Source organism: Aquarana catesbeiana, linkage group LG09 (genome assembly GCF_042186555.1).
Source record: "Aquarana catesbeiana isolate 2022-GZ linkage group LG09, ASM4218655v1, whole genome shotgun sequence".
In the NCBI taxonomy this organism is placed as follows: domain Eukaryota; kingdom Metazoa; phylum Chordata; class Amphibia; order Anura; family Ranidae; genus Aquarana; species Aquarana catesbeiana.
Window position 1 is genome coordinate 225703699 of NC_133332.1, and position 25952 is coordinate 225729650.

Consider the following 25952-nt stretch of genomic DNA (forward strand, 5'->3'; position numbering starts at 1 on the left):
TGACTGCTAGCGTAGCCCCTTGAACGCTTATGGAGCACCGCTGGTTCAGAGGACAAATCTGCAGAAGAGGCCATAGAGGAGGAAGAAGAGGAGGAGGGGATGGAGGAGAGAGCTGTGGCAGAATCACCACTAGCATTTTGGAGGCATGGTGGCGGAACAAGCTCCAACAACACTGAACCCTGCCTTGCATCCTTCCCAGCTGCCAGCAGAGTTACCCAGTGCGCTGTAAAGGAAAGGCAATGTCCCTGCCCATGCCCGCTGGACCATGAGTCAGTGGTAATATGCACCTTACTGCTGACCACCCTGTCCAACGCAAAACAAAACATTGCTTTCCACATGCCGGTAGAGAGCCGGAATGGCCTTCCCTGAAAAGAAATGGCGTGCCACTGAGGTATAGCACATTCCACAAATTCACGAAAGGGGGCAGAGTCTACCAGCTGAAAAGGCAGCAGTTGCAGTGCTAGCAATTCGGCCAAGCTAGCATTTAGATGTTGAGCATGTGGATGGCTGTGACTAAATTTTTTTTTACGGTTCAGCAACTGGGGTAGGGAACTTTGCCTGCTAAAATCAGATGGTGGTGTACTGCTAGCAAATTGGCTGCAAGTACTTGGGACACCTATTGCTATACCTTCATTCCTCTCAGTGCAGGTTTTTGAGAGGACTGGAGGTATAGTAGGGTTGGAGATCCCAGATGAGGAGCAAGGAGAAGTCCGCCTTTTTCTTTGATGTGGGTCTTTCAAATGCTGTTGCCAATGGACTGCATGGCAGGTCGTCATATGTCTGGTCAAGCATGTGGTGCCCAAGCAGCTGCTGTTCTGGCCATGCTTGATTCGCTTCAGACATAGGTTGCAAACATCAATGGTGCGATCTGCTGCACACGTGTCGAAAAAGGCCCACACCAAAGAACTTTTAAAAGTCAGCGGGGAGTCAGCAGCGCCCTGCACCCCTGGAGCTCTGCAGTGTGATGCAATAGGGTGGCTGCCCTTAAGCTACCTCCTAGAGGACATCCTGCCTCGTTGGAGCTGTGCCTCCTCCTCTCCCAGGCACCCAAGTACAGTCAGTGACCTCATCACCCCCCTCCCTCCTCATCACTGGAGCAAACTTGTCAGTATGCAACAGCTGGAGGAACATGACTGCCAGTTTCTTGTCCTTCTTGGGCACCCCCTCTCTCTAGGCTCACGTTACTCCCTTCCTCAACCTGGGAACCAACATCGGAGCCTTCAAATCGCTGCGCATCCTCCAGCAGCATGTACCCGACACTGTGGTCGAATAATTCTGAGGACTCCTCCGTGCATGATGGTTGGGCTACGGAAGGAGTGACTGTGGACAAGGAGCCGATGGAATAGGCCACTTTGGCAGCTGCGTTGGAAGGCAAACTACTCTGAGCCTGGGTGACAGAGGATGAGGAGGATGAGGACGGCTTTGTTATCCACTCCACCAACTCTTCTGCATGTTCTGGCTCAATAACATGGCCAGCAGCAGAAAAAAAAAATAAGGACAAGCTTGCCCCAAGGCCACTTGCAGAGGATGCACCATGTCCACAACCAGCACTGTTGACTGTAGACACAGAGGCTGCTTGCCCTCTTTTAGTGGCCTGTGAGCGTCTACCTCTCCTTGGTGGTCTTCCGGACACGATGTATGTTTTGTTTTGCAACACCACACTACACTGTATTAGATACTGTGTACACCACCAGAAGTGTAGTAGAAACTGTACACACTGTATTAGATACTGTGTACACCGCCTGCACTGTATTACCAACTGTACTACGGCTGCACTGTATTGTGTACACCACCAGAAGTGTAGTGGAAACTGCGTACACCGCCTGAAGTGTATTATACACCACGGAATGCATTGTAGATATAGGCTACACTGGATGCAAAAATATATATTATATATATATATATATATATATATATATATATATACACATACACACACACACACACACACACACACTAGACTGACTATATATATATATATATATATATATATATATATATATATATATATATATATATATATATATATATATATATATATATATAATTTAATGTCTAAACCGTTGGCAACAAAAGTGAATACACCCCTAAGTGAAAATGTCCAAATTGGGCCCAAAGTGTCAATAATTTGGGTGGCCACCATTATTTTCCAGCACTCTTCCATGACGACAACACGGAGCTGGTGAATGTTAAAGACCTTGCACTCCTCCACCTTCTGTTTGAGGATGCCCCACAGATGGAGGTGTGTATGGGGTCATTATGTTGGAATACTGCCCTGCGGCCCAGTCTCCGAAGGGAGGGGATCATGCTCTGCTTCAGTATCTCACAGTACATGTTGGCATTCATGGTTCCCTCAATGAACTGTAGCTCCCCAGTGCCGGCAGCACTCATGCAGCCCCAGACCATGACACTCCCACCACCATGCTTGACCTGGTTGCCACCACACACACTTGACACCATCTAAACCAAATAAGTTTATCTTGGTCTCATCAGACCACAGGACATGGTTCCAGTAATCCATGTTCTTATTCTGCTTGTTTTCAGCAAACTGTTTGCGGGCTTTCTTGTGTATCATCTTTAGAAGAGTCTTTCTACTGGGACGACAGCCATGCAGACCAATTTGATGCAGTGTGCGGCGTATGGTCTGAGCACTGACAGGCTGACCCCCACCCCTTCAACCTCTGCAGCAATGCTGGCAGCACTCACACGTCTATTCCCTAAAGGCAATCTCTGGATATGAAGCTGAGCACGTGCACTCAACTTCTTTGGTCGACCATGGCAAGGCCTGTTCTGAGTGGAACCTGTCCCGTTAAACCGCTGTATGGTCTTGGCTAATGTGCTGCAGCCCAGTTTCAGGGTCTTGGCAATCTTCGTATAGCCTAGGCCATCTTTATGTAGAGCAACAATTCTTTTTTTCAGATCCTCAGAGGAGTTCTTGCCATGAGGTGCCATGTTGAACTTCCAGTGACCAGTATGAGAGAGTGAAAGTGATAGCACCAAATTTAACACACCTGCTCCCCATTCACACCTGAGACCTTGTAACACTAACTAGTCACATGACGCCGGGGAGGGAAAAATGGCTAATTGGGCCTAATTTGGACATTTTCACTTAGGGGTGTACTCACTTTTGTTGCCAGCGGTTTAGACATTAATGGCTGTATGTTGAGTTATTTTGAGGGGACAGCAAATTTACACACTGTTACACAAGCTGTACATTCACTACTTTACATTGTAACAAAGTGTCATTTCTTCAGTGTTGTCATATCAAAAGATAGAATACAATATTTACAAAATTGTGAGGGGTGTACTCAATTTTGTAAATATATATATATATATATATATATATATAATTAGGGCTGTTACTGATTAAAATTTTCGTGTTCGATTAATCAATTTTTTTTTAATCGACTAATTTCGATTAATTATAACGCACATACAGATCCAACTATTTTTAGGTGATCTCCTTGCATTGCAACTCTGCATTAGTCAGTGGTAAATGTGGTATACATTAGATACAATCACCCGACACTAGTTAGTTTCCACAATGCATGACTTAACTTCACAGTTCACACAAATGCATTTTAAATTCAAACTGTAGCACTGACATGAGTAATTTTTTTTATTAAACTTTAAGAAAAATGTAGAAAGTTCGTTTAACTTTAATTATAAAACGTATCTAGTATACTGACTGTCAGTCACTTTATTGTATGCAAGTAGGCATCACTATAACCAGTCACGCAGACATACCAGAGTGTTTACATTTTCTGGAAGCAGACATGATCGCATTTTATTGACGATATACCCTGAAGAACTGAACAGTCTTTCGCACGGAACAGATGTTGCCGGTACACAAAGAATTGTCTGCACAAAACTGCTTAGGACACGGAAAAAATATCATAGCTTATCAGCCTCTAAGGACAACAATGTTAAAAACAGAGGTTATCAAATTTGCCTACACTTAGCTCACTGAATGATTCCAGTTATCCACATCCATATTTACCATCACTGTCCAGGCCGTCCGCTGACGTCACCGGACTCCTCCCCCCTTCCCTTCGTTAGCAGACGGAGGCACTTGGGGAAGGAGGGAGGAGTCACTGGATTTCCGACGGAACTCCCTGAAGCCGGTGGAGAGGTGAGTACCGATCAAAAGAATTTTGATCGCTAAAAAAAATTAACGATTAATCTGGGAATTAATCATTACTTTCCGCAACCCTAATAAATTATATGTGTGTGTGTGTGTGTGTGTGTGTGTGTGTGTGTGTGTGTGTGTGTGTGTATCTCAAATACACTGGCACTAACTGAATAACCTGCCTGCTTAATCTGAATCAAGCTATCTCTGTCCACACCAACAACACTACACGGGGCTGCCGTGTGAGCAGCCTTGTGTGTGTGCGGCGTAGACTTAGTCCCCCTGAGCCATGATTGGCTAAAGGCACCCTGCCTTTGGCCAATTATGGCGCTCTTAGCAGAGAGCGCTGTGATTGGCCAAAGCATGCAGGTCAGGTGCATGCTTTGGCCAATCATCATACAGCAATGCACTGTGATCTAGCAGTACATTATGGGGCATTCCGCGGCACTCGAATTTGCCACGAACGCCCCATAAAGTTTGCTGTTCTGCGAACGGGCGAACACTAGGGGTGCAATGGATCAAAAAACTCATGGTTCGGATCGTACCTCGGATCAGAGATCACGGATCGGATCATTTTCGGATCAGCAAAAAAAAAAAAAAAAAAAAAACGACAAGACAAATAAACATTACCCTTACTGTAATATCCACAATCTCCACACTGTAATATTCACGTCATCTCCCCCACTGTAATATCCCCAATCTCCCCCACTGTAATATCCACAATATCCACACTGTAATGTTCACAATATCCACACTGTAATATCCACACTATAATATCCACAATGTAATATCCACACTGTAATATCCACAATGTAATATCCACAATATCCACACTGTAATATCCACAATGTTATATCCACAATGTTATATCCACAATGTTATATCCACAATGTTATATCCACAATGTTATATCCACACTGTAATGTTCACAATCTTCACACTGTAATACCCACAAATCTCCCGGGTGTACCAAGATGCCCACCGCTCCACCTTTCTGTTGTGTGTCTCTGTGTGCCACACGGAGCATGGAGAAGATGAAGAGCAGCAAAGAATTGTCTGAGGATTTAAGAACAAAAACTGCGGCAAAGCATGGACATTCGCAAGGTTACAAGTCCATCTGCAGAGATCTTAATGTTCCTGTGTCCATTGTCAAGAAGTTTACAGCCCATGGCACTGTAGCTAATCTCCCTGGACATGGACAAAAGCGAAAAATTGATCAAAGATTGCAACGAAGGATTGTTCAAATGGTGGATAAAGAAACCTAGATCAACTTCCAGACAAATTCAAGCTGACTTTCAGGCACAGGGTACAACTGTGTCAGCTTGCACTATACGTCACCATCTGAATTAAAAGGAACACTATTGTAGGAGACCCAGGAGGACCCCACTGCTGACACAGAAACATAAAAAAGCCAGACTAGAGTTTGCCAAAACTTACCTAAGGAAGCCAAAATCATTTTGGTAGAATGTGCAGTTGACAGTTAAAACAAAATGACATCTTTTTGGTCTAGCCCATCATTCTACTGTTTTCAGAAAAATAAATGAGGCCTTTAAATAAAAGAATACAGTCAAACATGGTGCAGGTTCACTGATGTTTTGGGGTTGCTTCAGGCACTGGATGTCTTGACCGTGTGCCTGGCATTATGAAATCTGAAGACTACCAAAGAGTTCTGAGATGCGAAGGTAAAAGGGAATACACAAACACAAAGTTTCTTCTCCCCTCACAAATATGGTCCTGATAACCAAGACTAGATAAGGCACTAAGCGTGATCTTTGACTAGTGATGGGGCAACTCATATGTTTTTCTTCTGTATAATGCAAATGCGGTCTGTTTTGCTACTAGCAAAAACAAAAAATATGTCTTCGTACCTTGATTGTACTGTATTTGAGTAAGTTTGTGTAACATCCCAATAAAACTCTTTCCTGAAAAAAAAAAAAAAAAAAAAAGAAGAATTCTGTGGTGCAATGTAGGGCCCAGTGTCAGAAAGTTGGGTCCCCATCAGAGGTCATAGGTCTTACAGCAAGACAAAGACCCAAAGCAGATGACAAAAAAGCACCCAGAAATGGTTTAAGACAAAGCGCTGGAGAGTACTGAACTGGCTAGCATTGAGTCCAGATATAAACACCATTGAGCACCTGTGGAGAGATCTCAAAACAGCAGTTGGGAAAAGGAACCCTTCCAATCTGAGAGACCTGGAGCAGTTGGCAAAAGAAGAGTGGTCCAAAATTTCAGTACCTTGAAAAAAGTAGTCATACCCCTTGAAATGTTCCACATTTTGTCACGTTACAGCCAAAAATGTATTTCATTTTAAGTGATAGAACAACACAAAGTGGAACATAATTGTGAAGTGGAAGAAAAATGATAAATGGTTTTCAAACTTTTTTACAAATAAATATGTAAAAAGTGTGGTGTGCATTTGTATTCAACCCCCTTTACTCTGATATCCCTAACTAAAATCTAGTGGAACCAGTTGCCTTCAGAAATCACCTAATTAGTAAATAGAGTCCACCTGTGTGAATTTAATCTCAGAATAAATACAGCTGTTCTGTGAAGCCCTCAGAGGTTTGTTAGAGAACCTTAATGAACAAACAGCATCATATAGAACAAGAAGCACACCAGACAGGTCAGGGATAAAGTTGTGGAGAAGTTTAAAGCAGGGTTAGGTTATAAAAAAAATATCCCAAGCTTTGAACATCTCACGGAGCACTCTTCAATTCATCATCCAAAAACGGAAAGAGTATGGCACAATTGCAAACCTACCAAGACATGGCCGTCCACCTAAACTGACAGTCCGGGCAAAGAGAGCATTATTTAGAGAAGCAACCAAGAGGCTCATGGTAACGCTGGAAAAGCTGCAGAGATCCACAGCTCAGGTGGGAGAATCTGTCCACAGGACAACTATTAGTCGTGCACTACACAAATCTGGCCTTCATGGAAGAGTGGCAAGGAGAAAGTCATTGTTGAAAGAGTCATAAGAAGTCCGATTTGCAGTAAGCCATGTGGGGGACACAGTAAAAATGTGGAAGAAGGTGCTCTGGTCAGATGAGACCAAAATTGAACTTTTTGGCCTAAAAACAAAACGCTATGTGTGGTGAAAAACTAGCACTGCACATCACCCTGAACACACCATCCCCACTGTGAAACATGGTGGTGGCATCATCATGTTGTGGGGATGCTTTTCTTCATCAGTGACAGGGAAGCTGGTCAGAGTTGATGGGAAGATGGATGGAGCCAACTACAGGGCAATCTTATGCCGCGTACACACGACCGGACTTTCCGGCAGAAAAGGTCCGACGGAACTAATCAGTCAGACATTCCAATCGTGTGTGGGCTTCATCGGACCTTTTCTGTCGAAAAATCTGACGGACCTTAGAAATAGAACATGTTTCAAATCTTTCCGACGGACTCGATTCCTATCAAAAAAAACGTTCCTCTGTATGCTAGTCCGACGGACCGAAAACGACGCAAGGGCAGCTATTGGGTACTGGCTATTGAACTTCCTTTTCTAGCCCAGTTGTACGTCATCACGTTCGAAGCGATCAGACTTTGGTGGGATCGTGTGTAGGCAAGTCCGTTTCATCAGAATTCCGTCAAAAAGTCCTTCGGGATTCAGTCCGACGAGAAGTCCGCTCGTGTGTACGCGGCATTAGAAGAAAACCTGTTATGCCCCGTACACACGGTCGGATTTTCCGACAGAAAATGTGTGATAGGACCTTGTTGTTGGAAATTCTGACCGTATGTAGGCTCCATCACACATTTTCCATCGGATTTTCCGACTCACAAAGTTTGAGAGCAGGCTATAAAATTTTCCGACAACAAAATCCGTTGTTGGAATTTCCGATCGTGTGTACACAATCCGACGCACAAAGTGCCCAGAATAAATAAAGAGATGAAAGCTCTTGGCTACTGCCCTGTTTATAGTCCTGACGTACGTGTTTTACGTCACCGTGTTCAGAACGATCGGATTTTCCGACAACTTTGTGTGACTGTGTGTATGCAAGACAAGTTTGAGCCAACATCCGTCGGAAAAAATCCTAGGATTTTGTTGTCGGAATGTCCGATCAATGTCCGACCGTGTGTACGGGGCATTAGAGTCTGCAAAAGACTTGAGACTGAAGCGGAGGTTTACCTTCCAGCAGGACAAGGACTCTAAACATACAGCCAGAGCTATAATGGAATGGTTTAGATCAAAGCATATTCATGTGTTAGAAAGACCCAGTCAAAGCCAAGACCTAAATCCAATTGAGAATCTGTGGCAAGACTTGAAAATTGCTGTTCACAAACGATCTCCATCCAGTCTGACAGAGCTTGAGGTATTTTGCAAAGAAGAATGGGCACACATTTCACTCTCTAGATGTGCAAACCTGGTAGATACATACCCAAAAAGACTTGCAGCTGAAATTGCAGTGAAAGGTGGTTCTACAAAAGTATTGACTCAGGGAGGATGAATACAAATGCACACCATACTTTCCACATATTTATTTGTAAAAAAGTTTGAAAACCATTTATTATTTTCCTTCCACTTCACAATTATGTGCCACTTTGTGTTGGTCTATCACATAAAATCCCAATAAAATACATTTACGTGTTTGGTTGTAACATGATAAAAAGTGGAAAATGTCAAGGGGTATGAATACTTTTTCAAGGCCCTGTAGCTGATTTCTTTCATTGAAAACTATAAAAAATAAAAACTAGTGCTCTCTTTTAAAAGATTCAAGAATATGGATGACTTTTAAAGAATCCTCTGACTACTTCACATCTGATTCTTACCTTGCATGCTAGAGCGTAAAAATAAAGCTTCAAGTTGGACCCTAATTACATATAACAGCACTCGGGTCTGGGGACTGGCTGCTCAGGCACCCAATGCTGCATTGGGGAGGAAGAGGATATATTAATATGCTCCCCCCACAGACACATACCAGGAAGTACTGAATATTTCAAAGCACTTCAAGGGGTGAATGGGAAACATGGGTATGGTAAGTGTCTACAGCCTAGGGCAGAGATATCAACTGAGATTGTTGATTTGCGTGGAATGGGAAACCCACAAACTTACTTTAAAGTCATTTATGGAGGAAATTAGGCTCTTTCATATAAGTGGTGGATGTAGTGGCTATTAGGATCATAAAGCAAACAACCACAATATATTTTACACCATATAGTACTGTCCTGCACTGTCTGCTGTGATATGAGCTCACACAACATTAAGATGAGATCACCTCCTGGCAATGGACCAGCTTCATCTGCGAGACCGTTCTTTTACATGTCAAATCACTCCATCAATATAAAAGTCAGTACTTACCAGGCACATTTGATACTCCAGGCGTTTTCTGGCCTCCCCGCTCTGCTTTTGTTTCTTGAAGAAAAGCGGCATCATATTTGGCACCTCGATCCTCGCCTAGACAACGGGACTGCAACAGAACAGAGTTCAATCACCCAGGGATCGATCGCTCCCTCAGGAAGAAACAGCCTGACAGCCTGACAAATTCATTACTCTCTCATTCCAGCTAAGAGGAAAGGCAGCTCCCTGGTCTATTAGACTCTCGTGTGGAGGAGAAGACGGTGACAGCCAGGGATAATACGATTCAGGGCAGAGCCACAGCAGCCTCACACAGGGATCACTTAAAGGAGAACTCTGAACCAAAGCACAATCCGCATATGGCCATCAACGAAGGGACTGATCAAATCTCTGAAGAGAATTGTGTATCATTTCCTGGTGGCTTCCTAGCTCTAGCAGTGAGGAAATATACCATATAAGATGATTACTAGATAACCTGCTCAGCAGGTCACAAATATGATTACTACTAATGGTACTTGTAAAAGGGCGCGGTATTCTGACAAAAACAATATAATTAAATATCTTATTTATTAATCAGAGAAGGAATTTCAGTTTGCATCCACATTACAATGTAATGACTCTTTAGTAAATGGACACGTTACTGTCTCCAGAATATAAATAAGGAATCTACTTTACAGAACTCCAACAAAAATAAATGAGAAGAGCAGAAAGGCAGCAGAAAATAGAAATGTGTCGCATTTATAGCCATGGGTCAAAGGTAGTGTTACCTTATTTACCACTTTTATCAGAGACATCCACATTTTAGGCTAGAAGGTTAAACCCCCCAAACAATATATTTCCCAAAAGCAAAAACCCTGGAGAATAAAATGGTGGTAGTTCCAATTTTTTTATGTCACCTGATATTAGCGCACATTTATTAACTGTAAAAAAAAATATACTAAAGTTAATTTTAGTGCATATAAACACACATTTTTTTGTGTAAAATAAAAAAAGGTGAGGTTGCTTTGAGTAAATCCAGCTTTTGAAACCTTAAAACTGCACATTCCCATAAAAAAGGCAACAAACTCTGGTACCCAAAACTGTCCATAGGTATTGCTTTGAAAACCTTTACAGGCTATTCGTTTAGAGCTAACCGTGAACAATGGCCCAGAGGGATTGCTCTCATTCTGACGTTCAAGGCAATATACATGTGTAGTTCAATTGTTGCTTTCATACATAGGTGCACCCCCCACATGTTTATATTCTTAAAGTTTGTACATGGGGTGGGAAGAATTTTTTTAAGTTTTATTTGTTTTTTACAATTAACTTTATATTACTAATCATAAGCAGTATAGCCCCCTATGTAATAGCGTTTCACTGTGACAAGTCCTCTTTATGGAGACGTCAGGGGTCTACTAGACCCCTGATGTCTTACCTGCTTTCCAGTGAAACTTTCCTTTGAAACTACAGCTGGCACTCGGACAATAAGTCCGATCTATACATCACAGACAGACCTAATCAGAATCCTTTCCCAATAGCATTCAGCAGCAGCCCTGAGGAAGGGGGAGTCCTTTGTCCCCCGAAACGCATTGGCCTTATCTGATCATCTTTACTCTTAATAAAACGTTTTTTAATACTGGAGACCTAGCGCTTCTTTACACCCACTGCTTTCCAACGAAGCACTGACCTTGCTTATATTAAATTCTTCCCCTGCCACACCAGGCAGGGGAAATGGCAGCCAAACCCATAAGTGAGGTAATACACATCATATCCATTTTCAGTCACCAGAGGGGAAATCAGCAAACAGACATTTAGGGGGAATCTTCAGGCATTCAAGGAGCACCTAAATCTTTATAGCCTGCAAATTCACTGCCACCAAAAATCCTATTGCCTGCTCTACGGTCTACAGCTCTACCGTCCCAGCTGTCAGGTTTTTATCCATGTCAGTGACCCCACTGGAGATATTTCACCATAATCAAAATTCAAGTCGTGGGTGGTCCTATCGGCATCACCTGGCTCGACAAACGTAGACTTTTCAATTGACTTTTGAAGGAAGAGCCAAGTGGAAAATTGTAGGACGAACACTGGCTGCATCTAATCTGATGTAGTCACTGTTCAGGTTCTCTGACAGCCATGGGTGCCAGCTGTCGGAATACAATAGTTGTTTAGGGTGGATGAAGGAATCCGATACCTTTCTATTAGAGCTGCACGATTAATCAATAAAAAAAAAAAATTGATCCTGATTCAATCCCCCTCACGATCTTAACACAGCATTTTCCCGATTCAAGAGAAATCTATACGCATATGGCTAGGCTCAAGCCAGCTATAGACAGAGTGATTTTATTTCCTGCAAACACAGCCAGTGTTGATGGGGGAATCCCTCCCGTGGGGGCACGTGTTTTCCTAGCAGGGCACGGGGGGAAGCCGTCCCTGCAGGGAGAACACAGGGAGCAGGGAGAACATAGTGATTACTGCTAGTGGCTATGAGCCCTGGTTCACATTGGAGCGATTTGGCATGTGATTTGACATGTCAAATCGCATGCCAAATCAGCGGTAATTGCTGGCAATGGCACCGTCCAAACCGGTGCAACGCCGGATTTGCGGCACCTCATCGATTCTTGTTTCTGTACTACTTTTGGCGAGTTGGTGGTGCGATTTCAGAAACCTGCACAGATGTCTCTGAAATCGCCCGAAGTCGGGACTAATATGCGGGAATGAATGAATGAAGTTCAGCTGAACGCACGCGATTTCATTCCCACTGTCAGTGTGAACCTGGGCTGAAAGCATGTAAAATCTGATAGAGTGGTTGTACCAAAGGTGATCGATCGATCAACTTAGATACATTCAGCCTGCCCATACAAAGTTCAAATCTCAGCCTGTCCCTGCTGAACTGCCCGAGATTCAAACCATCTATGGCCGGGTAATACAGAGAAAGCAGCAAAAAACATTCCAACATGTATGCGCCAGGTACTACTTACAAGTAAATGCTGGCTTTGTTTGCTTTCAGATAGTCCCCCAGAGGACTGGGCATAAAATGTCAAGAAATTGTACATATAATCAGTTAAAATTATTTGACGTCCACTTTACACAGTGGTAAGGAATGTAGTTAAACTCGTATACTGACCTCTAAAACATAAAACAGTGTACTCTATTTTGTGTTAACATCGCACTATGGTGATGAGCACATAGTTGGGATGGCAATCACATTTGTAACAGAACATAACCAGCACATTATGGCTTAAAGTACAACTCAGGCCCCTTTCACACTTATATGACTTGTCCCACGATTTTGTACTGCAAAATCGTATGACAAGTCATTCTCCATGATTTTCAAAGACTACCATTCATATTGGCACGACTTTAAGTCGTGCCGACTTGAAAGTAGTCCCTGCACTACTTTGGTCCAACTTCTATGCGAGTTGTACTCCATAGACCTCAATGTTAAACCCTCAAGTAGCATGCAAATCGTGCCTGAATAATATAGACACGATTTCAGTACAACTTTGTAAGCACAAGCCTGGCTCGCTGATCGGGAAAGGAAAACTTTTTTTTTTCTTTCCCGATGAGCGACAGGCAGTGCTGACAGCTGTCTGGTATGAATCCTGAGGGGGGGAACGCCGCGCCAAGTTTTAAATGAAAAAACCGGGGTGGGGTTCCCCCCCAGGGGCATACCAGGCCCTCAGGTCTGGTATGGATCTAAGGGGAACCCCCTACGCCGAAAAATCGGCGTGGGGTCCCCCCCAAGATCCATACCAGACCCTTATCCGAGCACGCAGCCCGGCCGGTCACGAATGGGGGTGGGGACGAGCGAGCCCCCCCCCGACCGTACCAGGCCGCATGCCCCACCACGCCCCCTTATGACGGCACAGTCCCAGTATGCCCCGGGACGGTGACCTCATAAGGGGGCGGGGTCACTGCCTATATAAGTCCATTGCGGAGCGTTCAGAGACCATTCCAGCTGGAGAGAGCGTCGTGTCAACATCTCTGGAAGAAAAGAAGAAGGCAGAAGTCGGGGTCACCCCTAGCAATTGAGCTGCAGAAGATAGCGGAGGAGTCGGCAGAAGATCAGGACACCGGGAGGAGATGCCGGAGTGACCCCCGAGGTCGGAAGAGGACCCCCGAAGTCGGAAGAAGACCCCGGAGCTGCCTAATAAATTACTTTAAAAACCTGTGTACTGTGTTTTTTATTGACACTTTTTTTCCCTAGGTGAATGGGTAGGGGTACCATGTACCCCATACTCATTCAAATAGGGTGGGGGGCCGGGATCGGGCCCCCTTATTAAAGGGGGCTCCCGGATTCCGATAAGCCCCCCGCCCGCAGACCCCGACAACCAACGGCCAGGGTTGTCGGGAAGAGGCCCTTGTCCTCATCAACATGGGGACAAGGTGCTTTGGGGTGGGGGGGCCGCAGGGTGCCCCCCATGCCCCAAAGCATCCACACCCCATGTTGAGGGCATGCGGCCTGGTATGGTCCAGGAGGGGGGGGGGGGGCGCTCGCTCGTCCCCACCCCCATTCCTGACTGGCCGGGCTGCGTGCTCGGATAAGGGTCTGATATGGATTTTGGGGGGACCCCCACGCCGATTTTTCGGCGTAGGAGGGTTCCCCTTACAATCCATACCAGACCTAAGGGCCTGGTATGCCCCTGGGGGAGAACCCACGCCAGTTTTTTATTTAAAACTTGCCGTGGAGTTCCCCCTTTGGCAAAGTCGTACAAAGTAGTACTGCTCCCAAATCGCGGCAAAATCGTGCGACTTTGAAGTCGTATAAGTGTGAAAGGGGCCTAAAGGCAAAACTTTTCTCTTCATTTTGAAAAGAGTGGAGATGGATAAGAACACCTGTCAGTTTATATTGCTGTCTGTAACCCCCCCATTGGGGAGATTCATCCTCTCTATTTGTCCTATTTACCATTATCATTCAAAGTGAAAGTAAAAGAAAATCCCAAATAGAGGGGAAATCTTCCAATGGGGACACTAGTTGACTGGTGACCAGAGGGATCCTAAGGGATTCCCTTAATTTGCATGGATTTCCTCTCACTTCCTGTTTTGGCTATGAGTTAAAACCCTCCCTTACTCTATCCAAAACGAAAAGCAAAGTTTTGCCTGAAGTTCTACTTTAACCACTTCAGCCCCGGAAGATTTGGCTGCTCAATGAGCAGGCCATTTTTTGCCATACGGCACTGCGTCCCTTTAACGGACAATTGCGCGGTCGTGCGACGTTGTACCCAAACAAATTTGACGTTTTTTTCTCCCCAAAAATAGAGCTTTCTTTTGGTGGTATTTGATCATCTCTGTGGTTTTTATTTTTTGCGCTATAAACAAAAAAGAGCGACAATTTTGAAGAAAAAAAAGACACAATATTTTGTACGTTTTGCTATAATAAATATCCCCAACTTTTTTTTTTTTAAAAAAAGCTAATTTTTTCCTCAGTTTAGACCGATATGTATTTTTCTACATATTTTTGGAAGAAAAAAAATCGCAATAAACGTATATTGATTGGTTTGCACTAAAGATATAGCATCTACAAAATAGGGGATATTTTTTTTACTAGTAATGGCGGCGATCTGCGATTTTTATCAGGACTGCAATACTGCGGCGGACAAATTGGACACTTTTGACACTTTTTTGGGACCACTGACAATTATACAGCGATCAGTGCTAAAAAAAAAAAGGCGCTGATTACTGTATAAACGTCACTGGCAGGGAAGAGGTTAACACTAGGGGGCAATCAAGGGGTTAACTGTGTTCCCTAGGTGGATTCTAACTGTTTAGGAGGAGAGAGAGAGATCGGTGTTTATACTTAGTATGAACACACAATCTGTCTCTACTCCCCTGAAAGAACCTGGGATTTGCGTGATTACACACACAGATCCCGGTTCTCGCTCTGTCATGAGCGATCGCGGGTGCCCAGCGGTCATCGCGCCCGCCAGGCACTCACATCGGCTCCGGGTACGCTGCAGGCGCTCGCCCCTAGTGGCCAAAAAACGAAGCAACGTAAGGTAACATCGTTTCGCACAGCCGTACGGCGGCTGGTCGGCAAGCAGTTAACATATTGCACTTACCTGTATTGTCTAATTTACAACAGTAGTAGTTATAACATTTTTAGCAAAAAATATTATATTTTAAAGTAGAAGCTCAGGCTAAAACTAAAATCTCTAAATCTACTTGCATCCACAATCTAACCCAGTGTTTCTCAATTCCAGTCCTCAAGGCGCACCAACAGTTCACGTTTTCAGGATTTCCCTCAGATGAAACTGCTGTGGTAATTACTAAGGCAGTGAAACTGATCAAATTACCTGTGCAAAATAATGGAATACCTAAAAACATGACCTGTTGGTGCGCCTTGAGGACTGGAATTGAGAAAACACTGATCTAACCTATCCAGCCCTGTAAAGCAAAAATCGCTATACATGAAGCCGGTCCGGTCCCTCGCTGAGCTGTCAGCAGCGGCTTCTCTGTGGAGGCGGGAGCAAAAGAGGCAGCCGACAACTGAAGCACCATAGTAACTCTATGGGTGACGTCACTTCCCATTCATTTCACAGCCGTTGTTCTGCACAGAGTTCTCGCCGCTGGAGACCGGACTGGATCAAATTGAGAAAAGGTATGTATAGCGATTTTTGCTTTGCAGGGTTAGACAGATTAGTTTTAGATTATTGATGCAAGTAGATTTTAGTTTTAGGTTTAACGTCCACTTTAAAGCGGAGCTCCACCCAAAAGGGGAAGCTCCACTTGTTTGCCTCCTCCCCCCATCCGTTGCCACATTTGGCACCTTTGGGGGGAGGGGGAAGTGGGTACCTGGTTTTGACAGGTACCTGCTCCCACTCCCGGCTGACGTCACCGTGGCCCCCCTCCTCCTTTCCCTGCCAGCGGGCCATTTACAAAGCACAGCGCGCTTTGCACATGCGCAGTGGGGAACCGACTGTGAAGCCGAGATGGCAGCGGCAACACCTGAGAGCCGATTGAAAAATAGGCTCGGGTGAAGACACTGCTGAGTTCGTGGACAGCTAAGTGTCCTAATATTAAAATATTTAATTTTTTTCTGAAGGAGCCTGGAGCTCCTCTTTAAAGCCAAAATTTAACCTCCCCTGTTTTTTGCTTTCCCCCTCATCAACATGCTAGTGAAATGATGAAATATGTGATGAAATATGTGATCTGATCACACACCGGCGATTTTGCTGCTAGTGACAAATTGTCAGATACATGATCACTAAGAAAGGCTGCCTGGGTGACCCTATAGAATCACAGTGAGGTGTTGCTCAAATTTTGTTGAATCTCGCTGGTGACAGTTGTGACATCTCACTGCTTCAGCTACAGAGGGAGCGATTCCACAGGGACAGAACACGCAGCCTCCTAGTGATCCTGCTGCTGCTAATTTTGACAAATTGTCAACGGCAGGATCTCTCGGGGGAAGGGTCACCCACGTGTAATCAGTCGTGTGTGCCTTCATTCATACAATGATCTCCTCTGGTGCAAGGTTTATAAATTCTATACATTCCTGAGCTAATAACACTGTATTCTCACACTGATACATTGTTACTGGCCTGTGCGGAGTGCACCCCATTGTTAGTTCCTACATTCCGAAAATATTCGGACCAGCAGATAAAGAACATTTTTCTTTTTAGTGATTTGACTTTAAAGTAGAACTATAGGCAAAACTTATTTTTTTCATTTTGGATAGATCAAGGTAAGATTATATCCCCTGTCAGATTTTTTTTTTTTTACCATCTGTGTCCCATTGCAGAGATTTCCCTTCACTTCCTGTTCCATAGCCATGGCTGCTGATAGGGGGTTGGGACACCGGTCCTCTTGTAGGGGGCCCGAGCACACAGGGAGGGGGGATTAGTGATGGACAACAATTGCAGAACTCTTCCTCCACTAGCGGACGCAATTTTGAAGCCTGACATGTTGGGTATCAATTTACTTGGCGTAACATTATCTTTCATAATATAGAAAAAATTTGGGCTAACTTTATTTTTTAGTTAAAAAAGTGTATTTTTCTCCATAAGAATTGCGCTTGTAAGACCGCTGTGCAAATACGGTGTGTGACAAAGTATTGCAATGGCAGCCATTTTTTTTTCTCTAGGGTGTCTGAAAAAAATATATATAATGTTTGGGGGTTTTAAATAATTTTCTAGCAAAAAAAAAAATGATTTTAACTTGTAAACAACAAATCTCAAAAAAGAGGCTTGGTCCAGAAATGTTTAAAACTAAAAAAAAAAAAAAAAAACTGTCTTTAGTTATACTTGTAATGAAGCCTTGTCATTACTTCTCTCACATTTAATAATCTGTTTCACAAATTGGCTCTTAAATGATCGCTTGCAATCATTTATGCATATAGGTCATCTGACACTTATATTGCAAGCACTAATTGTTAGAGCCAGATCATAACGGAATCGCATAGGAATGCCTGTGTTCTCCCCCGCTGTGCAATTTTGCAGCCTGTTCATTTAAATGAGCTAAAGTTGCACTGGAAAGCAAAAAAAAAAAAAAAAAAAACACACTACTGTACTGAATCTCATTGTCGTGCAGTACCATGCAATCTGGTCCCTGAAAATGCACTGCAATTGGAGGGGGAGTCTGGTGTGGATGAAAAGCCTGCTACATCGGAATAACCTAAGTGGCGACTTGTATTTGGATGAATGAGAGCGAGTATTCCCTCTGATGTTCATGTGAAGTACCTTGGAGAAAGTTTATACCTGACAGATATTGTCAATTACACTATATGCATCCAGTAGGAGGATGATCATAAAGTAAAGAACGAGTTTTGCTGTTCTATATATTAGCATTTGGGTCGGGTGGGTTTGCACTCTTCATGTTTTGGAGGAGGCAAAACGCTGCAGGTGAAGAATTTTCAACTGCTGATCACTATTGTTCATAGATGAACTTTTATCATTTATATATTGTTTGATGGACATTTTTATGGACTATGTATGGGATTTAATTATCACATATGGTGTAGTCATTTTAAGTGCTGCATTTTCCTTTATAACTGCGATTGGGATCTGCGTTTTGGGTGCCGTTAACAGTGTATCGGCAGCAGGTTGCAAAGGCAGTGAATTTGGAATGCGGTGTGGGAAATGCACACAGAACGCCCCTTTCCCGCACTGCATTCTGGTATGAAGGACTCCCACAGAGAGCAATAAAAGCCAGACAGAGGCTCCAACCCCCTCCCCTAAATACCTGTGATTTTGGTGGTGCCTCAGTCCTCAATCACCCCCTGTATGTGTCCCAGGCGGTCACCAGGACAGGAACAATTTCCTGACAGAGAATCTATACATACTAATCCTGTGCCCGCATTTCTGATTATACCAGCAGCATGGCATATTAGTCTGCCTGTACTGACAGGGCCTGCTGGTCTCTGTAGTCCCACAGCAGCACCCAAGCCATAGGTTACCTAGCAAAGAGCTATGACAGACACAAGCCAGCCACACACATGGACCCTTCACCCCAAAGGAGAACAATAACAGCTAATGCCAGGGATAAACAGACGGATACTTACTGCTGGGGGCCACAGGGACTCTCAGGGGCCCCTCACTGTTCTCCTTCTGCATGCAGATTCACTGCCTCTGCCATAGACTTCAGGCGCTTCCGGGTCCTTTCCAGTCATGTGACTCGCTTACCAAAACAGTTAGTGAGAGCCCCCTGGAGGCCACCTAGAATACTGCACGCAGGTTGTGTTGTATTCAAGAGGAAGTAAACTTCCAACATTCAATTTTAAAGCTTACCTATGTGTAGTTTAACCACTTAAAGTGGAGTTCCACCCAAAAAAAAAAAAAAATTTCATTAATGTGCATAAAAAAAAAAAATTTAGAGAAAATATTATTTTTTACTCATCTCTAATGCCTGTTGCTAGGGGGTCCCTCGTAATCTGCCCCCTTCAGCACCTGGGCTCCTGACGTCACTTCCCTCGGCGCAGGAAGGGAGATCAGCTCTCCCCCTCCCTCTCTGCAATCATCTGAGACATGTCACAGGTCCCAGATGATTGCGCGGCCAGTCACGCCACGCGGCGCAGCTCGCGCATGCACAGTGGGTGCCCGGGTGTGAAACCACAGCCGGGCGCCCACAGTTACCATGCCGGCGCCGCCGAGCAGAGGGGGAGATGAGCGGGGCTTCGATCGCTGGACCCTGGGACAGGTAAGTGTCCGATTATTAAAAGTCAGCAGCTGCAGTATTTGTAGCTGCTGACTTTTGATTTTTTTTTTTTAAGCGGAACTCCGCTTTAAGGACCAGGCCTATTTTTCAAACTTGTTGTTTACAAGTAAAAATCACCTTCTTTTTTTTTTTTTTTGCTAGAAGATTATTTAGAACCCCCAAACGTTATATATATTTTTTTTTCAGACACCCTAGAGAATAAAATGGCGGTCGTTGCAATGCATACCTCTCAAAAAAAGATCATTAAAACCCAAAAGTGCTTTTTTTTTTTTTTTTTTTTTACCACTACTATTCCTTCCTACTATTCCAAATGCAGCAATTTAGAAATTGGATGAAAGGTTTAGCACTGGGAGACACTTTTTGAAAGATAAATAGTGCATTTTATATACAACTATATAGATCAGACCAAAATGAGGGACAAATGAGGAGGAAAGAGGGACAATGCTCCAAATCAGGGACAGTCCCTCGAAATCAGGGAAATATTTATGTCACTTACCTAGGTGGATGCAGCATCTGTCCCCCACCGCCTCTATGACTGAGAACCGAGCGATCGGTGGTCTTTGATCGCTCAGTTCACACACCCCACAATCACTGGAATGCTGGGCTGTGGAGGGGGAGGGAGCGGCTGAGCCAGGTGGAAGTCCAGTTGTGGGTGGATCCCGTTCCCGACCATATTGTCGTGATCTTGCCCCAGCCTGGACCGGCTCTGTGATGTCAGTCGACAGCGGGGTTCAACCCGTTGTCTGCTGAAAACAAGCTTTGGCTGTATAATTCCTTTAACCCGGTTGCACTGGCGACTCCAGGCCCTTTAGGAGGTTTCTGATGCCAGGAGGCGGGGAGGGATTTATGATCATGTGACCGCCGTGATTGGCTGTCAAGGCGATCACATGAGCAGATAGCTCCCAATTGCAAGAAGTGATCGGGAGCTTTCTCGGCCCACCCACCGAGAGGCCACATACAGTATTTGCGTACGGTTGGCGCCTGGGGGTTAAGCTTCCCCCCCCCCTCTGTTTTTACCTGGTGATCTGGCCAGTAACGCACCTCCTGTAAAAGAGTGTCCCCACTTTGCATAAAGGAGCACAGGGAGCACCTTTGGACAGCAGCATTGTCAGTCTGGAGGGAGGGGAGTGTTAGATGTACTAGCAGAATTCAATACACTAACAAATTGAAACTCCACACTTTATAAGCAGTTACAGAAAACAGTTGTTTTCCTTTTGGAATAAAGGTTTTACATAAATAACAGCTGATCATTGAAAGCACCCCATGTCAGTGGTAAATGGTTTGTCTCAACCCCCTAACTGCTACATTTGCAAGAGAACTTGTTCTGTAGAAAAACAGCAGACTTACTGGTTGGATCACCAGGTGAAAATAACAGAAAAAAGCCTAAAAAAAAGAAAACTAATACAGCCATTACATCTTAAAATTGGTAAGCTGCAATATAATAAATGTTTAGGTTTAATACAGCTTTAAAAATATTAATTATTGTTACTATTAATATTATTGTTGTTGTGACTATTTCTACAATTTAAAAAAATATATATTTTATTAGAATATTTTTTTAAAGAAGCCCTGGTTTAATGCAGAATGTTTGGAGCTCAAGCCATATAATTATTGGTTAAAGGGGTTAATTGGAACTCCAAATTTTCTCTTTCAAATTTTCTTACAAATACAGAAACAAAGTGTGGAGATCATGTTTATGTAGACCAGGGATCTCCACATTTTCTAAACAAAGGGCCAGTTTATTGTCCTTCAGAGTATAGAAGGCTTGTTGATCATTGAAAGTAAAAAAAAATACATAGTGACTGTGGTCAATAGGAAGATGAATAGTGCCCCATCATTGGTATTAATGGGAGGAATAGTTCACCATCATTGGTATTTGTGGTATAGTGCTCCATCATTGGTATTAGTGGGAGGAATAGTGTCCCATCATTGGTATTAGTTGGAGGAATAGTGCCCCATCATTGGTGTTAGTGGAAAGAATAGCGTCCCATCATTGGTATTAGTAGGAGGAATAGTCCCTCATCATCAGTATTAGTGGGAGGAATAGTGTCCCATCATTGGTATTAGTGGGAGGAATAGTGTCCCATCATTGGTATTAGTGGGAGGAATAGTGTCCCATCATTGATATCAGTGGAGGTAGTAGTGTCCCACTTGGTATTGGTGGGAGGAATACTGCTTCATTATTGTTATTAGGGGGAAGAATAGTGCCCCATCATTGGTATCAGTAGCAGGAATATTGCCCCATCATTGGTGTCAGTGAAAGGAATTGTGCCCCGTCATTGGTGTCAGTGAAAGGAATAGTGCCCCATCATTGGCATCAGTGGAAGGAATAGTGCCCCATTATTGATGTAAGTAGGAGGAATAGTGCTCCATAATTGGTGTCAATAGGAGGGATAGAGCCCCATCTTTGGTGTCAGTATGAGGAATAGTGCTCCATCACTGGTGTCAGTGAAAGAAATAGTGCCCCATTTTTGGTGTCAGTGCAAGAAATAATGCCCCATAATTGGAGTCAGTGGGAAGAAAAGTGTGCCATCACTGGTGTCAGTGGAAGGAAAAGTGCATCATCTTTGGTGTCAGTAGGGGGAATAGTGCCCCATAGTTTATGCCAGTGGAAGAAGTAGAAGAAATAGTGCCCCATCGTTGGTGCCAGTGGATGGAATAGTGCCCCATCTTTGGTGTCAGTGGAAGGAATAGTGCCCATTTGTTGGTATCAGTGGAAGGAATAGTGCCCATTCGTTTGTATCAGTGGAAGGAATAGTGCCCTGATTGTTGGTATCAGTAGAAGAAAAAGAGTTCCAACATTTATATTAGTGAAAGGAAGCATGACACGTTGGTGTGAGGAAAGGGAAAAGGGACCCACCATTGGTGTCAGTGAGCAGAAATATGCCCCCCCCCCCCCCTGTTGATGTCAAAGGAAAGAACAGTGCCTCATTGTTGGTGTCAGTGGAAAGAATAATGCCTCTTAGCAATGAGAGGAATGGTGCCCAAAGGACTGGATAAAGGCAGACAAGGGGCCATATCCGGCCCACGGGCCGAAGTTTGGAGACCACTGATGTAGACCATGAAAAGAGAGGGGGCCAAATGTGGTGTTCTATGCATCCCCGTGCAGGCAGACCCATTCATGTCTATTGGGACACAGCTAGTTGGCCACTGCTGCTGCTCCCAATATCACATTCTCGTCATTCTCTAAATTCTACCAGATAGACGTTTCTGCCTCATCTTATGTCAGCTTTGGGAGTAAGGTCCTTTAGGTGGCTCTTTCAGTTGCAAGCAGTCCCCAGCTCTTGTATACATTAGGCCTGTCAGCCTGTTGTTTGCTATGTTGTCCACCCTTCAGTTGGACTGCATTTGAAGGTTTAAGACTTCCCGTGTTCTCTCAATGGGTGAGAAAGAAAATAGGATTTTTGCACCCACCATAAAATCCTTTTCTTACTGAAGGACAAGAGTCCAACCCCTCTTTCTTTATGATCATGCTCATGGTACTGCCTACACAGTAAGCATGCTGATAGTAAAAGGGTTATAATCTGTTTTCAATCCTCCTGTAGGTGTATTAATAACCCAAAGGTTTAACTTCCTGTGTTCCTTAAAGTGGAAGTCCATGCAAAAGCTAAAATCCCTGCATCGATAGACACCACGGATCTAATACTAACCTCTCTATATAACATAACATAAAACCGCGCTAAAAAATGATATGAACAATAATACAAATATGAAGTCCCATACACAGAATAAATAGTCCCGAGTGTAATCCAAACAAAAAAGAGAAGGTAAGTCTATCTTAAGTGAATGACGTGAACTTCATCCAAAGGAAATCAGTGATGACAGACATATTATCTGGAACACACCAATAAGTATTGTGCTTACCAGAAGTAAGCCAACCTCTCTATGCCTGTAAAGAAAAAACGAGTGTACATACCTTTTTGGAAGCGCATCTGACCGGATCTGACCGGATCCTACGCTGAGCTGTCAGCCGTGACTTCTCTGTGTAGGCGGGTGCAGAGGAGACGGAGGACAACGGAAGCCACATAGTAAGTCTATGGGTGACGTCACTTCCCATTCATTTCACAGCCATTGTCGGCCATGTCCTCTGCAGAGCTTCCACTGCTGGAGATCTGGTTGGAGCAGGTCAGATCGACTTCCAAAAAGGTATGTATGCTAATTTTTCCTTTACAGGGATAGAGAGGTTAGTGTTAGATCTGTGGTATTGCAATCCTTCGTATTGTTTGTATCAGTGGGATTAAATAAACTACACATTGCTGGTGTCAGTGAGTGCAAAATTAACCTCAAATCGCTTTTAATTTTGTAGACTAAAAAACATCATAATTTTCATCAGCGGCATGTTTCCAGTGATGAACACAAAACGAAAATTACCCCACATTTTACTAAAACTAAAATGGAATTTTAGTCAAAAGACTATGACTAAAACTAAGTTGAAATTTGACGCCAAAATTAACACAGACGCAAATGTTGATGTCAGTTGGAGTAACAGTAAGCATTGTCACTCAATGGTTACTTACCTGAGCACACGCTACCACATGCTAGTCCACTGCTGAGACTATACAGTGACTGTTGGGCATTAGATCACACTCTGCTTGTCAATCACATCAATGTGAGGTAGGGACGTTTACCCACGTGAACTTCCAGTTTTCTTGGAGCTCCACCTGTTAAGCCCGTGAGTGTTTCCCCTCCCAGCAAGCAAGGTAGCAACTGCAGCATGCTTAGTGGTGTGGCATGCTTAGCACTGTGTAGCATTACAGGCCTGCTTAGACCACCATCCACAGCACTATGTAGCATTTACAGACCTCCTCAGATCACCCTCCAGAGCACTGTGTGCATTACAGGCCTCCCTAGACCACCATCCAGAGCACAGTGCAGCATTTACAGGCCTCCTCAGAGACCACCATCCAGAGCACTGTGTGCATTACAGGCCTCCTCAGAGACCACCGTCCAGAGCACTGTGTGCATTACAGGCCTCCTCAGAGACCACTATCCAGAGCACTGTGTGCATTACAGGCCTCGTCAGAGACCACCGTCCAGAGCACTGTGCAGCATTTACAGGCCTCCTCAGAGACCACCGTCCAGAGCACTGTGCAGCATTTACAGGCCTCCTCAGAGACCACCATCCAGAGGACTGTATGCATTACAGGTCTCCTCAGAGACCACCGTCCAGAGCACTGTGTGCATTACAGGCCTCCTCAGACCATTCAAAGGAACACATAAGGGATGCTCTGGGAACCCTGATTTAAGGAGGAACGCTGAGAACTCTAATGTTCGGAGAGGACTCTAATGTAAGGGGGAACACTGCGCTCTCTGATGTAAAGGGGAACTCTGGTGTAAAGGTGTTTCTGGTAACCAGAGCCCCACTTACATCAGAGTTTTTGTACTCCCCTTTATTTAGTGTTCCTAGAGCCCCCTTTACATCAGAGTTCCCACTTACACTTTAAGGGGGAGCTCTGTGGACTTTAATGCAAAGGGGAATTCTGATCTAAGGGGTGCACGGAGAACCCTGATTTACCTTAGTGTACACACTTAGAGGCAGAAGAGAGAAGGGGGGAGACTTCAGTCACAGACAGGGATGGATGGTGAGCTCACTCACCCCTTGGCAGTCAGCACCTCTTGTCCAGATGTATCTGCAGCTGCTGGGCTTCAAATTTCCCACCCCCACTTCACTTTCCTGAGGCACAGCGCCGGGGATTGCAGTGTGGGCAGACACAAAGGGGTAGGGGGGAGGAAGAGAGCAGGTCAAGCCTTCCCTCCTCTCCCGTCTAGAGGGGGATGTTAGTGCTGGCTTTGGGCAGTGTGAAAGAGAGTGTAACAGACACTTTCGGCTTAGACAACTGCAGCCAGCAACCCTGCTGTGAAGCCATATTCCAGTCTGAATAATGTGTTCGGGTTTTAGGTGGTCTGAAACCCGGACGCATGATTCAAAACCTGAACTGTCCAGGTGAATCCCGGGCAGGTGGCAACCCTACACAGGAGGGATACAGAGGGAACACAGGGGCCACAAGAGGGAACACAGGCATAGGAGGGATACAGAGGGAACACAGGGGCCACAGGAGGGACACAGAGAACACAGGGGGCCACAAGAGGGATACAGAGGGAACACAGGGGCCAGAGGAGGGATACAGAGGGAACACAGGAGGGATACAGAGTGAACACAGGGGCCACAGGAGGGATACAGAGGGAACACACAGGGCCACAAGAGGGAACATAGGCACAGGAGGGATACAGAGGAAACACAGGAGCCACAGGAGGGACACAGAGAACACAGGGGGCCACAAGAGGGATACAGAGGGAACACAGGAGGCTTACAGAGGGAACACAGGAGGGACACAGAGAGAACACAAGGGGCCACAAGAGGGATACAGAGGGAACACAGGGGCCACAGGAGGGACACAG

The 25952-nt window shown here is 44.5% G+C and overlaps 1 protein-coding gene across 3 annotated transcripts in view; it reads right to left on the reverse strand.

Annotated features, from left to right (window-relative positions):
• The window catches only part of LRSAM1 (leucine rich repeat and sterile alpha motif containing 1), a 145624-nt gene extending 126597 nt beyond the window's left edge, over nt 1-19027 (reverse strand). For all 3 annotated transcript variants that reach the window (XM_073599857.1, XM_073599856.1, XM_073599855.1), the window contains exons 1-2: nt 18901-19027; nt 9429-9537 (exon numbers count right to left, since the gene is read on the reverse strand). In XM_073599857.1, coding sequence (XP_073455958.1) covers nt 9429-9503 — 75 coding nt within the window. In that variant the 5' untranslated portion in view covers nt 9504-9537; nt 18901-19027. The remainder of the gene's footprint in view (nt 1-9428; nt 9538-18900) is intronic.
• Nucleotides 19028-25952: the final 6925 nt, after the last annotated feature.